The sequence below is a fragment of the Herpailurus yagouaroundi genome, unplaced genomic scaffold (genome assembly GCF_014898765.1).
Source record: "Herpailurus yagouaroundi ecotype Mexico unplaced genomic scaffold, PumYag 221, whole genome shotgun sequence".
In the NCBI taxonomy this organism is placed as follows: Eukaryota; Metazoa; Chordata; class Mammalia; order Carnivora; family Felidae; genus Herpailurus; species Herpailurus yagouaroundi.
In genome coordinates, this window is record NW_024412452.1 from 10827712 (window position 1) to 10842987 (window position 15276).

The 15276-nt window shown below is 46.8% G+C and overlaps 1 protein-coding gene across 6 annotated transcripts in view; it reads left to right on the forward strand.

Moving 5' to 3' along the window:
• The first annotated feature begins 986 nt into the window (after positions 1-986).
• The window catches only part of SFXN5 (sideroflexin 5), a 117328-nt gene continuing 103038 nt past the window's right edge, over positions 987-15276 (forward strand). For 2 of the 6 annotated variants that reach the window (XM_040458533.1, XM_040458538.1), the window contains exons 1-2: positions 1018-1119; positions 13877-13945. In XM_040458533.1, the coding sequence (XP_040314467.1) occupies positions 1018-1119; positions 13877-13945 (171 nt within the window). Of the gene's footprint in view, positions 1120-1869; positions 2276-10202; positions 10314-13876; positions 13946-15276 lie in introns of those variants that run through there. The other 4 variants (XM_040458535.1, XM_040458536.1, XM_040458539.1 and 1 more) reach the window with 4 other exon arrangements.

Consider the following 15276-nt stretch of genomic DNA (forward strand, 5'->3'; position numbering starts at 1 on the left):
TCCTTGTAGTGCTTAATAAACATTACTGAACCCCACTCCCCACTCCCACTTCTCTTCCTGCCTGGGAATTAGGCTGAGGAGGATCTTCCTTAGTTGGGCAAAGGAAGTGGAAGCCGCCAGGGCTCTGAAGCTCCAACTATTTAATTCACACAGTCAATACATATTTGAGTCCCTGTTGGTAGTCCTCCCAAGCCTGGCACTGAGGACTCAGCAGTGAATCAAAAGGTCATACTTCCTGTCTCGTGGACCTAACTAACAGTGGGAACCACATAGGCAAAGCCGTAAATAATTAAAAGTGCGAGGGCTGCAAGGGAGAAGTGCTGGATACCAATAGGAGCATATAGCGGATTTTGTGGAAGTAGGGTGATGGATCGGGAAATACGATGTTTAGGCTGAGGTCAGGAGAGCCAGAGTCAGGCAAAGACAAAAAAGTTAAGAGTTTTCTGGGTACAGAATGTTCAAGGGTCAGAGGTGGGAAGCACCCCAGCATGTTCCTGTACTCAGTGTCAGGATGGCTGGAGAGCACAAGGGGAGGGGCAGGGTGGCGGCAGAAGAAACTGCATGAAGACTCCGCAGTGCAAGTCTTTGCAGGAAGCCTTTCGAGGTTAACCCGGAGCCTTTGCGCATCTGGTCCCGGGTCGGACCCGCGAGTAGGGCTCTTTCGGACTAGAGCTCCGGGAGCGACGCCCTCCGCAGCAAGTGAAACTTCTAGGGGCAGGTAACCAGCGAGGGGGAGCCCTGTGGCCCCCTATCGGGACCTTAGAGTCGTACACGCACGCTTTTCCCATATTGCCTAGCCCTTCAGAACTGGCAGCAGGAACGGAGATCGGGTTTGAGTCAGTTCAACTCTCCGCAGTCTAGGGTTGGCAAGCGCCGTGACTAGAAAAACTACACTCCCCACAATCCCTTGCGCCCCCGGCTCGCTGCGGTTGCTTATGGCCAATCGGGAGAAGCAGCTGTGGCGGGGGCCGAGGAGGGACATTTTAAAAGGGCCGGAGATTGCAGGCGTCAGTGGTCATGGCGGATACAGCGACTACAGCATCGGCGGCGGCGGCTAGTGCCGCTAACACCTCGACCGATGCACCTCCTTTCCAGCTGGGCAAACCTCGCTTCCAGCAGGTGAGGACGGAGCTATGGTCTGAAGGTCGGCGGGTGGCACAGGGAGGGCGGCACACTCCTCTCCAAAATCCCCTTTAGTCCTGGGGTCCTCCGACCCGCGGCCACTGGGGAGCCTGCAGCTACTGCCTCGGGGACCTCGACCACAGCCATCCCTTTCCCATTGGCGAGCAGAGTGGGCGAGGACTCCCACTTTGGCTCCCTATTGGCCGCCGGTGCCGTCACTCCTCGGTTGCCCGCTCCCTCCAGCCTTTCCCGCCCGAGGCGCTCTGTGATTGGCCACTGACAGTCGCGGCCAGGAATCCGGGCGCCCCGGGTCCGAGCGGCTTCTGCAGGGTCGCTTTGAGCTGTGCAGCCAGCCACTCGCGGCGGAAAGTTCGAGCCCGGCTCTGGATGACAAGTTGGCGTGGCGGAGATGCCTTCTAACTTTCCCTGGGTGGGGATGACGTTCTTTCCGAGATGCTGGCGGAGCCCCTGGGCAGTGTCTGACCCTGCGGTCATGCTGCCAGCCCTTGACCCCAAGCCAGGTCCGCTGTGCTCGATGGTTTAGGGCCACGGGCCGAGGGGTCCCCGCGACCTGGCGACCCCTTTCCCCTCCAATGGGGGATTCGCTGATGCGAGTCGGCCGGCTGGTGCCCTGCCGGGGATGGAAGGAGGACGTGCGGGGAGAGCCGGGTGCGGAGGAAACGCTGTGTCATCCCCCGGGGCCGCGGGCTGTTGGAAGAGTCCGCGTCCCTGGGAGCCCGCTTCAGCTCCTCCCCCGGAGCGACCTCCGAGGAAGGTCTCTGGGACCCGGGCCCTGGCGCCGCCGAGGGCTCGGCTCTTTGGACCCGGTCGGGCTCTTCGGAGCATGGTGACAGTGGCCTTTTTACCCGGGGACTCCCGACAGGGCGTGACTAACTCGTCCTCGGCCACGGAGATGGGGATCGAACCCATAGCCTGGACGTGCGACCAGTGCTGAAGGCTTGGAGGGGCCGTTCCCACGCTGCGGGCCGCCTCGTACCCTCGTTCCTCCACTGCCTCCAGCCAGCGCGGAGGAAGTGGACTTTATTAGGAAAAGGGCAAAGAGGCTCGGCTGAAGTGAACTGGGTTTGCCTTGGGTGGGGGGCAGCGGAGGCGGACAGAAAGAAGTTTGCAGGAAGAAAGGAAATTGTACAAGGTCGGTGAGGTGGTGGATTTTTTGTGTGTGTTTTGTGGGTTTTTTGTTTTGTTTTGTTTTGTTTTTTGGTGGTAGTGGTTGTGTGGGAGAGGGACTGGTTCCTGCAAAGTGGTGCACCGAGCTTCACTGATACTTAAGGAATTAAGCCCGAGCCTTCTGAAAACAATGCCCTCACTGTTTTAAAACAGGACTTTCATTCCTTAAAAAAAAAATTAAGCCATCTCAGCATGTAGGTGTCAGAGCAAGACTGGCATCTTCCTGCCAGCGTAGGGTGCTGTCTAGGAGGAGACTGTCAGGGGTGCCTCTCCCAGAACTTGAATGACCCTTCTTTTGGCTGGCCCCCTTTCCCAGCCCTCCACACACGTACCACTCATCCTTTAAGGATCAGCTAGGCCTCCTACTCTGGAAACACTTCCTCTCTTCTTCCATATATTACCCCTGGTGGGACCAGGTCACTGACTCTTTCCTGACCCCCCTTTTTGGCCACCCCAAGTGGGATCCTCTTAGGTTAGCCTTTAGTGACAGTCTGTCTGTGTTGCTCTAATACTTGTTCTTCTCACCCCTTGTGTACATCTTTTGAGAGAAGGGGCTGGTCTTGCCCTCCTTTGTCTCTGTCTTACCCCGAGGTGGGGCTAGACACATGGTGATGTGCTGAATAAAGACTTGTGGGTTGTCTTTTTCGGGGACCTGTTCTGGGACATTCAGTCACACAACACACAGTTATTGAGAACTTCCCAGTGGCTTTAATGACTGAGCCCTTTGCTGTGATCACCGCTGGAACCATATATGCACATTTGAAATTACTCCAGTCATTGCTGGTATCTGTTTTTGGCACCGCTCTTGAGGGCAATAAAAGTGTTTGTTGTATTTGCTTTGGCAGCAGCCCTCCTCCAGCGTAGTGACTTGCATAAAGCATAGTACAAGTGATTGTCCATGTTAAGGAACTTCCCACCGTTGCCCATGCCCCCTCCTGCTCCTTCCACACCACTCCCTGCTGTGTAAGCAGCCCAACCTGCCACCCAGTTGACTCCCAAGAGACCTGCGAGTCCCCTGCATACTTCCCTTTCCCTCACCCTCTAAACACAACCAGAGGCCCAGTGTTCTCGTCTCTTGAAACAGCTCTCAAATTCACCGGATTCCCTGCTGGAATCCTGGATCAAGCTGCCATTATCTATCTCCTGAGCCACTGTGGAAGCCTAACAGGTCTCCCTGCTTGCACTCTGGCCCCCTTCCAATCCCATCCTTCTTTCACTTGGCAGCCTCAACAACGCAGGTTGATCAGGTGACTCCCTCCCCTCCCCCCACCACACACTTAAACACTCTCCAGTGGCTTCCCCTCCTTCTGAAATAAAGACCTCCCTTTTGAAGAGGCCCCAAAAGCCCACATGGCCCACCCATGCTGACTTCTTCTTCCTGAAATCAGACTCCCTCCTTCCCCCTCTCTCCTATCACACTGGCTGCTTTCAGCCACTTGAACTCTGAGTGGTTCATAATCCGGGGCCCAATTCCCAGAGCCCACGCCACGGACACCACCCTCAGTCCCCAACTAGTCTCATCGCTTTCTTCAAGACTGGGTGCAGGGAGTTCTCTTCTTACTCCCTAGAGTCGCCTCAGGACCCTTCTTTCCATCCTTCAAAGTTCTCTGTGCAGGAGGGCTGGGGAATAAAGGACACTGACCAGTGTCAGAGGGTGAAGAGAGATGGCTTGCCCTGCTGGGCTTTGGTCTGTGACCATCTTTCTTCCCATAAGATGATGATAACAGCCAAGCATCGTTCCAGGCTTTTGGCATATTGGCTTATTTAATTTTCACAACAACTCCGTGAGACAGATAGGTGAGGAAGCTGCCACACACACAGATTAACTCACTTCCCAGGCAGCCTGGCTCCAGAGTCCTTGTTTGTTGGTTTATTGTTAACATTTTTTTTAGTGTTTATTTATTTTTGAAAGAAAGAGAGAGTAAGGGAGGGGCAGAGAGAGAGAGGGAGACAGAGGATCTGAAGCAGGTTCTGGGCTCTGAGCTGTCAGCACAGAGCCCGATGTGAGGCTCAAACCCACTAACTGTGAGATCATGACCTGAACCGAAGTCAGACGCTGAAGCAACTGAGCCACCCAGGTACCTCTTATTGTCAACCTTTTTATTAAGGTTTTTAGACTTTCAAAAGTGGAGACAGTCATCAAAGAAGAGCCCACCCATCACTGAGCTTCAACAATTGCCACTGTGAGGCTAGCCTCATTTCATGTATATGCCCCCATCCCAAACAATGAATTTAAAAAAAAAATTTTTTTTTTTACATTTATTTATTTTTGAGAAACAGAGTGAGACAAAGCATGAGCGGGGGAGGGGCAGAGAGAGAAGGAGACACAGAATCTGAAGCAGGCTCCAGGCTCTGAGCAAGCGGTCAGCACATAGTCTGATTCAGGGCTCGAACCCACAAACTGTGAGATCGTGACCTGAGCTAAAGTCGGACGCTCAACTGACTGAGCCACCCAGGTTCCCCCAATGAATTATTTTAAAGCAATGCCCAGACAACCCATCATTTCATTGTACCAGCTAGTAGATAGCTGTAAAAAATAAGGACTTAAAAAAATGTTTATTTATTTACTTTTGAGAGAGAGAAAGAGCAGTGAAGAGCCTGATGTGGGGTTTGATCTCATTACCATGAAATCAAGAGTCAAATGCTTAACTGACTGAGCCACCCAGCCATCCCAGGACTTTTTCTAAATAATTTTTTTTTTTACTTCAGAATAATTTTTTTCCCATTAAATAAAGCTTTGGGTATTTCATAATCCCAGTTTTATTTATTTATTTTTATTTAATAATTATTTTTTAAATTTATATCCAAGTTAGTTAGCATATAGTGCAACAATGATTTCAGGAGTAGATTCTTTAATGCCCTTTACCCATTTAGCCCTTACCCCAACCCCTCCAGCAGCCCTCTGTTCTCTATATTTAAGAGTCTCTTATGTTTTGTCCCCCTCCCTGTTTTTATATTATTTTTGCTTCCCTTCCCTTATGTCCATCTGTTTTGCATCTTAAAGTCCTCATATGAATGAGGTCATATGATATTTGTCTTTCTCCAACTAATTTTGCTTAGCATAGTACCCTCTAGTTCCATCCACGTAATTGCAAATGGCAAGATTTCATTCTTGATTGCTGAGTAATACTCCATTGTATGTATGTACCACATCTTCTTTATCCATTCATCTGTCAATGGACCTTTGGGCTCTTTCCATACTTTGGCTATTGTTGGTTGATAGTGCTGCTATAAACATTGGGGTGCATGTGCCCCTTCGAAACAACACACCTGTATCCTTTGGATAAATCCCTAGTAGTGCAATTCCTGGGTTGTAGGGTAGTTCTACTTTTAATTTTTTGAGGAACCTCCATACCGTTTTCCAGAGTGGCTGCACCAGTTTCTTCAGAATATTTGTAGATTTATGGAAGTCAAAAAGCACAGAATTCCTGTATAACTCTCACCTAGTTTCCCCTAATGTTATCATCTCATGGTACAGTTGACAACTGACCATGGTACAATTGTCAAAACTGAGTGTTGGAACATTACTATTAACTATACTCCCAAACTTTATTGGATCTCACTATTTTTTACACTAATATTCCTTTTTCTGTTCCAGGATCCAATCCATGATCCCACATTACATTTAGTTTTCATGTCTCCTTAGCCTCCTCTGGTCTATGACAGCTTCTCAGACTTTCCTTGTTTTTGATGACCTTGGCAGCTTTGAGGAGTACTGGTCAGGTATTTTGTAGACTATCTCTCAATTTGCTGTCTCTCATGGCTAGACTGAAGTTATGCATTTTGGGGGAAGAATATCACAGATGTGAAGTGCTTTCTTTCTCACATGGTATCAGAGGGTTTTTTTTTATTTTTTAACATAACCACAATACCATTAACACACCTAAAATTATTGTTTCTTAACATCTTCAAACTAGTTGCTATTTGTCTTAGTCTGTTTGGGCTGTTATAACAAAATACCATAGATTGAGTAGCATACAAACAATATAAATGTACTTTTCACTGTTCTGGAAGCTGGAAGTTCAAGATCAAGGTGCTGGCAAACTGATGAAAGCCAGTTTTCTGGTTCATAGATAGCAGCACTTTGTAGTTGCAGCACTGCATGACTTAAGGGTAGAGAGATCTTCGTGGGGTCTCTTTTATAAGGGTACTAATCTTGTTCATGAGGGTTCTGCCCTCACTACCTCAGTATCTCTCAAAGGCCCCACCACCTAATACCATCACTTAACCTCACACTGGAGGTTAAGCTTCAACATATGACTTTTGAGGGGACACAATATTGCACTATTCACATTTCTGTGATTATCACATCATGTTTTAAATAATTGATTTGTCTGAATCAGGAACATACATATATGTTCCATACATTATATTACATTATATTTGACTGATAAGCCTCTTCTAATCTATTGGTTCTCCTTCTCTTTTTTTTTTTCTTTTTTTTTCCCATTTGTTGAAGAAACTAGATTGTTTGCCTTGTAGAGTCCCTCATTCTGAATATGGCTGATGGCTGATCTGTGGTATTATTTAACATGTTCTTCTGTCCCCTGTTGTTCCTATAAACTTGAAGTCCGTGCTTGAACCACTGCGCCATATTGCTTGGTGAAGGGGAGAAAGATAATAGGACGGCTCCTGGGGAAGCTCTATGACCTGACTGTGCTCTCTTTCCTCCTCCTTTTCTGCTCATTTCCTCTTCTGAAGTTGTTTTTTCTTTTCTTCGGGCCCAGACACCATTTTGGCAAGTCAGGTCCTAGGACAGGGAGCTAACATATGTGCTTCTTCCCATTTGCGTTTCAGTCTATCCAGATCCAGAAATAAGTTGTGTTTTGTTTTTAAAGTTCCTTTTACTCTTCCTTTGCCTGAGTCATTTACCTAGCTGACTGGGGGTGTGAGTGTGCTGTGTTTGTGCATGGGAAATCCAGAAATCCACTGAGGCAGCAGAGCAGATGGGTTGCACGAGACTCCCTCGGGGGAGGAGGAGCTGGCTGGACAGGAAAGTGCACTCTTCACTTCTAGGAAGAAAGCTGTGTGTGGGCTGAGAGTTGGAAGGCAGTAGGGAGATTTCTTATGGAGTTTGCCTGAACTCAAGTTCCAGGATGAAAATGCCTTGCAGGTAGTTATGTTTTAATTGTTTACATCCTATAGTGTAAACTGGAGAGTGACTGTTTCCGAGGCTGGTCCTGGAGCTGGTTTGTGCTGTGGACAAGGTCAACACCTTCTAGTCCAGTGGCTCTCAATCCCTGCTGCACATTTGAACCACCTGGGCAGGGTTTTAAATGGACACCAATGCCTGGAGCCCACCCCAGCCAATAGAATTTGAATCCCTGAGTGGAAGACCTTGTTTGGGGATACCCAGGTCGTGCAGCCTGGCTGAGGACTACTGAGCTGGCCCAGCCTTTTTGCCTTTGGGCTATAGGTTCAGTGTGTATTTTATTCCTGATCTGGAAGAGCCCTGACTTAGAGGTCTGGGTATAGAAGGACAGTCAGTTTCTTTCAGGCCTTGGCCCTCAGCTGCTGCTCCCTAACCGCCTCTCCCCAGAGGGTGTAGAGGTGAGACTGTCTGTGCTGCAGGTCCTGCTGAGAATGAGATGACTCACCTCTCTTGGGAAGGGAAAGAGAAGGAATCACTGGGCTGACTCATTCTTCCGGTAAAGAACAAGGAAAGGAAAAACATCCACGATTGATTGGGTAAAGATGGGGGCTGAATTTTGGAGGGGAGAGGAAGCCCATACATTTAAAACTTTTGAGAAAATAAAAATTAACTCAGACAGAGAAAGTAAAACCCTTTGTTGCCATTTTTCAGTCTGGGGAGGACAGACATATAAGCCCCCTCTCTACAAAGAATCAGTGTTTCTCACAAGGCTATAAAGTTTCCCAATGACTTACTTCTTTGAACACTACTCTTCCATACTCGCTGAGAAATCGCATTCTCCAAGATCATAGATTGCCAGAAACTTTGCTCTTTAAAATAATGTCAGTAGGAATGAAACATCCACCTCTTGATAGGTGGGTCGAAGTCACTTTGACTTAGAGAACTAACCCAAGTGCCATAGTTTCTGGACATAACATTCCATATTTATCTTGATTTTATAGTTGCTAAGGAAACAAGATCCAGTGCCCATTTCTCAGTATAGACCTAGATGGACCCTTTACCTCATAGCTGTGCTTTGCTTTGAACCTATTAAAGCACCACATCATTTAAATTTTACTCTACCTTTCTCCAGAATTCTGTACTAACCCTATTTTCCCCTTTGTTTGGTGACATGCCCCATGGTTCCTCCACTGTGTGGCCTCTCCCTCGTTGCAGTGAGTCAGTAGATGTGACTTTGTCAGACTATGTGTTTGTCCCTGGGGGTCTTAGGCTGATTGGATTAGTACACTGTCATCTGTGCTTGCGATTTATAACTCAGAACTCCTTTCCTGAATCTCAGGCCTATCTTTCCAGTGTTTATTGAAATTACATCTGGAAGGCCTTTTAAGTATTTCAAACTCACATGACCAATACAGAACTTTTATCTTCCCCTCCACTAAGTCAGTATGCTTCTTGTTTTCCTTGTCCTGGTTAATAAGCATTAGTATCTAACTAGAAATCAAGGCATTATCCATATTCTGTTCTTCTTCATTCCCCCAGTCAGTCAGCCAGCCCCTTGTTCTACCCCAGGACCCAGCGCAGTGCTGGGCACATAGTAAGTCCTGAGTAGCTATTTGGTGAATGAATGAATAAAACCACAAGTCTGGTAGTTGCTTTTCTTTTAATTTTTAAAAATTTCTACTAGATGATACGTTTGCTTAGGTCTTGGGATGGATCTATATCTCTGTTTGCCTTGCACTTCTCAGCTTGGTTATTTGCACATAGTAGGTATTTAATGTATATAGGTTGGATAAATACAATAATATAGCTAGTTCCCCAGGTAACTAAAGTGATTATTTTTTCAAATTTAATTTTATTTATTTTGAGAGAGAGAGAGAACAAGAGAGCGCACATAGGGGAAGGGGGGAGCAGAGAGATAGCAAGAGAGAGAATCCCACGCAGTCTCTATATTGCCAGCCCAGTTTGGGGCTTGATCTCACAATCATGAGATCAGACCTGAGCTGAAATCAAGAGTTAGATGCTCAACTGCCTGAGCCACCCAGGTGCCCCTACAGTGATTATTTAAAAAAAATATATCAGAACATTCCGGTCAAACCCTATCTGTTCTTGGCCTTGCCCTCTTTTTTCTGAAATGTCTTTTATCACACTTCAGTCCCTCCTTTGGCTGACGGTGGTGCAGTTTCTGACTCTGGCCTTCATGCGTCAGAACCCTTGCTGATACCCTTCTCTGCTTGGTAAACTCGGCTGTCCACCCATTCCAGAGCCTCTGGGAAACCTCCTTGACTCATGAGGGATAAATCATCTGTGTCCCCACTGTACTTATAATGCTTCATTTAAGCTCTGGTCACAGTATTTTGTATTTATTTGTTTACTTGTGTTTCTTGATGGACTCGGCTTCTTGAATGTTTATCCAAGAAGCGTTCCCTGAGCCCAACTCAGAAGAGGGTGTAGATATCTGTGGAGCAAAATGTTTTTCCTGGGACTTTCTCTTAGTGGCTGGGTGGAGAGTGACACAGGGGACCAGCAGGGCTAGGACAGGGTGAAGACAGTGCCAGACCACAGGGCAGTCAGAAGCTAGACGTCTTCACCCACCATCTTCAAGAGGTTGCTTTACTCAGGCCCATCTTCCAGGCTCTCACCTCTGCCCCTGCTGCTCCTCTTCCTTCCTTGAGCCACCATCTGCCATACGTTTGTCCCTTTCAAGTCCTCTCCCTTCAGAGCCCTGCCTGGGCTCCATTCTCTCCAGGCAACCTCCAGGCCATAGACTGCTCACCTGCCCACTCATTCATTCTTGTGACAGGTGTGTTGCTGGAGCCCCTTCTAGGTATGAATCACGAGACCAGGAGCCAAGGAGGATGAGGAGATGGAAAGAACAGCCAACAGCCCACCTCCTTCAGGAGCTTATAATCAAGTAATATATTAGATAGTATTTTAAATTAAATATATTTTTTATTTTATTATTTTTTAAGGTTATTTATTTATTTTGAGAGAGACAGAGACAGCATGAATGGGGGAGAGGCAGAGAGAGAGGGAGAGAGAATCTCAAGCAGGCTCTGCACTGCCAGCATGTGCCCAGTACAGGGCTCGAACTCATGAAACCGTGAGATCACGGCCTGAGCCGAAACCGAGAGTCAGACGCTTAACCGACTGAATTAAATATATATTTTAAAAATAGAATATTACTTTTATGTATTATATATAATGCTGATTTTTTTTCATTTTAAAAAGAAATTAAAACCATCCATATTCCTATTACTCAGAGACAATCTCTCTTAACGTTTTAATGTATTTTCATATAACTTAAAATAATTCTCTACTTTTTATTTTGAAGTAGTTTGTATTACAGAAAAGTCGCAATAAGAATAAAGAACTTTCAGGGGCGCCTTGGTGGCTCAGTTGGTTGAGCTTCTGACTTCGGCTCAGGTCATGATCTCATGGTTCGTGGGTTCAAGCCCTGCATCGGGGTCTGTGCTGATAGCTCAGAGCCTGGAGGCTGCTTTCGATTCTGTGTGTGTCCCTCTCTCTGCCCCTCTGCCGCACATGCTCTGTCTCTCTCGCAAAAATAAATAAACATTAAAAACATTAAAAAAAAAAGAATAAAGAACTTTCCTATACTCTTTGCCTAGATCCACCAGTTTTCAACATTTTGCCACACTTCCTTTTTTATTCTTTTTATCTGTGGATGATCATAAAGTCTGGAAACATAGCAAATATACATGATATCACCAAGGACATTTTCAGTCTGTAAAGAAAATAAAAGTATCTACATTTCCAGATTGTATTGCCACCTTCTCTACTTACACATGCTATTGTTTCTCAGCCGTTTGAGAGTAGCTTATATTCATTTGTCTCCCTACTACTTAGTGTAACATAAGAATGAGGGCATTCTCTTACATTTCTGTCTTAGTTCATTCAGTCTGCTGTAACATAAATACCATAGACTGGGTGGCTTGTAAACAACAGAAATTAATTTCTCACAGTTCTGGAGGCAAGAAGTCTAAGCTCAAGGCACTGGCAGATTCGTCGTCTGGTGACAGCTTGAGCCCTGGTTCATAGACAGCCATCGTCTGTGTTCTTGCATGGCAGAAGGGGCGAGGGGGCCCTCTGAGGTCTCTTCTATAAGAGCACTAGTGTCATTCGTGTCAAAAGGCCCCACCTCAAAATTCCATCACATTAGGTGTTAGGTTAAGATAGGAATTAGGGGAGGGACACAAACATCCAGTGTCTAGCAATAGCCTCAAGTGTAGTTATTACATTTAGAAATTTAAGATGGATATAATACCTTTATTAACCTATGATCCCTGTGCCAATTTTGTCAGTTCTCTCAGTAACGTCCTTGCGGACATTTTTCTGTGATTCAGTCCAGAATCACATACTACATTTAGGTGTCTTGTCTCTTCAGTGTCCTTTCACGTGGACCAGGTCCTCAGTCTTTCTTTGTCTTTATGACATGGACATATTTGATGAACAAGCCTGGTTATTTTATGGCATGCTGCTCAGTTTGGGTTTGTCTGATGTCTCCTTATGATTAGATTCAATCCCTCCAGAATACTATTTGAGTGACACTGTGAACTTCTCAGGGTGTCACATCTAGAGGCACACAATGTCCATCTGCCCCTCATTGGTCCCTTTAACACATCCCCATCATTTTTGTGGGCTGGCACTTCATTACTTTCTGACACAACAAGATGTACCAGGTTCATCTTGTGCCTTCCCTTCCCCGGCCCTGGAATCAGCCACTTCTGTAAGGAACCCTGGTTTGTTTTAGTAGATCAGGGTCTGGATGTCATTCTGTCTCTTTGTTATCCACTTACTGTCCATCTAGCTCTATTTATCTCCTTGGCTTTTTTCTTTTTAAAGTTTATTTATTTACTTAGAAAAAGCACGTGAGCGGGAGAGGGGCAGAGAGCGAGGGAGAGAGAGAGAGAGAGAGCGGGAGAATCCCAAACAAGCTCCATGCTGTCAACGCAGAGCCCGCCGGAGGGCTCAATTGCACGAACCGTGAGATCATGACCTGAGCAGAAATCAACAGTCAGATGCTTATCCAATTGAGCCATTGAGATGCCCCGTATCTCCTTATTTTTTTGAGTTGGAATTATCCTGTTTGTATGCATTCCACAAAATCAGAAGCCTATTTTCATGTCATAAATGTCCAAGAACATTTCAAATGGCTGTAGAGTGTTCAATCATGCGATAGGACTGTTATTTGCTCATCTTTGCAAATACTGCAAATACTGCAGCGGTGAGCACCCTCAGCATTCACATCTTACCGCACCTCTGAACGTCTCTGTTTCCTGAGACTAGATACTTAGAGGGGAAATTTTGCCAGGACAACAGTGTGAGCATTATGTACAAGTGGGGAAAATGGTTGAGACCATTTGAGTTATAAGAGGTCCGAGAAGCAACCGTTTTAGTTAGGAACAGTGCTGAAGCTTGATCTGCTCTGTGAACGGCAGCGCCTCAGTGGGGGTGGATGTAGGAGGTGGAGAGGGTCCTCCATGCAGGGGGCATCACAGCGAGCAGAGAGATGGAGGCAGCATGGGGCCTGGTGTGCGCAGGGGACTTTCAGGGGACTATTGCAGGACTTTATTAGGAAGGGTAAGGAGCAGGAGGTGGCTATAGGATCTGGTGTCCTAATGAGCAAGGGGAGGGAGGGAGGGAGTGTGGAGGTATCTGCTTCCTTCACCATGCAGAGGACGGTGCTGGGGGAGCGGTGAGGCTCCAGTGCAGATTTGGGGTAGAGCCTGGAGTGTAGTGAGGCACCAAGGCTTCCCCTTTGTCCTCCAGCTTGGCATCTTCTCACCTCCCATTGAGCTTGGCTTTTTCCCTAAGGCAGAGGGCCCAGGAGCAGTGGTGCCTGTTGCCTGGTTTCCTTTCATTGTGCGCTAATGCCTGTGGCCTGCTTTGCACAAAGCCCTGCTTTTCTGGGGCCCCTGCTCTGGGGTGAGGCCAGGGCAGGCAGGCCCTGTCCTGAGCCTCATGCCTGAGCTTTGCCCGTGGAGAGATTTCCTCGGGGACAGAGCCTGAGCTGGACCTTGGAGAGGGACCCTCCTTCACTGGAGACGTCCAAAGCAAGGCAGGGAGGCTGTGGTGGACAGGGAAGGCCAGGAGAGGGCTCGGCCCAGGTCTCACCTTTAGCCTGTGTGCTCATGGGTGCTTGGGAGCAGTGGGAAGCTGGGAGTGGATCTCAGGGAATTCGGGGAAGTGAGAGGAAAATGCGAGGCATTTTTGAAGAGCAGCTGAGACAGTCATTGAGTGTCTTAATGGTCCTTATGGGTTGACTTTAGAAAGACTTCAGACCTGGGAGGTCCTCAGGTCACTGAGAAGCAAGGTCTCATTGGCACTCATCACATGGGGAGTCCTGGGGACTGTGGGACCCCAATAATAAGTGTAGGCTGTGGGGTGTGGGTCCATGGGGTTTAGAGGATGATCTCCAGCGGCTGACCTGCTCTCCTCTCCCACCTCCTTCCCCAGACATCCTTCTATGGCCGCTTCAGGCACTTCTTGGATATCATTGATCCTCGCACACTCTTTGTCACTGAGGTAAGTCCTGGATGTCACTCTCAGTAGAGGCCCCTGGCCCCTTTAGAAGATCCATGGGTCACTTGTGTGTATGCTTTATACACATTGTCTCATTCCGTTTGCATTTTACAACATCCCTTCAAGGTAGATATATCGCATCGTTATTATTTCCAACTCTAATAAAGTTATTACCCAGCACATAAATGACATGCTCATTAGAAAAGTTCACATGGCACAGGCGTGTTTAAATGAGAAAGTATCCTTTATGTACTCTCCCTACCCAGGCTCCCTCCTGTCGTAGGTAGTGTCAGGTTTGTTAAGGTATAGTTTACCTTTTGCATGTGTACCATTCTGCGTTTCAACAAACAGGTTCAGTCATGTATCTACCACCACCATGAAGCTGTAGGACGCTCCCAATCACCCTAAAATATTCGCTCATGCCTGTTTGTAAAGTTGATCTCCCTCGTTCCTGCCAGCCTCTGGCAACCACTCGTCTGTTTTCTGTCTGTATTGTTTTCTTGTTTAAAATGCCATATAAATGGAATACTACAGCACGTAGCCTTGTGTGTCTGGCTTCTTTTCCGAAGCGTAATGTTTTTGAGATTCATCCACGTTGCCGTGTGTGTATCAGTGGTTCATGACTTCTTATTGCTGAGTAGTATTCCATTGAGAGGATGTTCCAGAATGTGTGTATCCATCCACTTGTTGATGAACACCTGGGCTGTTTCCAGCTTGGAGCTATTGTAGATAATATACTATGAGCATTCTTTGTGTGGACGTATGTTTTCATTTCTCTTGAATAAGTAACTAGGAATGGAGCGCTAGTTCATATGGTAAGTGTGGTAAGTGTATGTTTCTCTTCATAGGAAGCTGCCAAACCATTGTTGAGAGTGGCTCTACATTTAACATCCCATCTGCAATGTCCCAGTGGTTCCACATCCTCACCAACATGTGGTATCATCACATTTAAATTTATCGCCAAGTCTATTTTAGCCATCATATGTCTTAATAGCCTTTGTATGTGTGTAGCAATGCATGCACATATAAAAAAGCAAATATTTGTTAAGCCCTTAACTGTGAGCAGGGCAGTGTGTTAAGCAGTTTACATGCGTTAGCTCATCAGATTAACTCAAAGCATCCCTACGAGGTAGATGTTATTCTAAGTTCCATTTTACAGATGAGGAAACAGACAGAAGTTAAATCTCATGCACATGGTGCTGGCCAGTGGTGGAGCCAGTGTATGAACCCAGGTAAGCTTGTCTCCGGAACCCTTATTCTTAGCCAGTTTGTATCCCGTTCAGGTAATAATCCCAAGATTACTCAGCTGGCAGAAGGCTTGAGCTCCCACACCG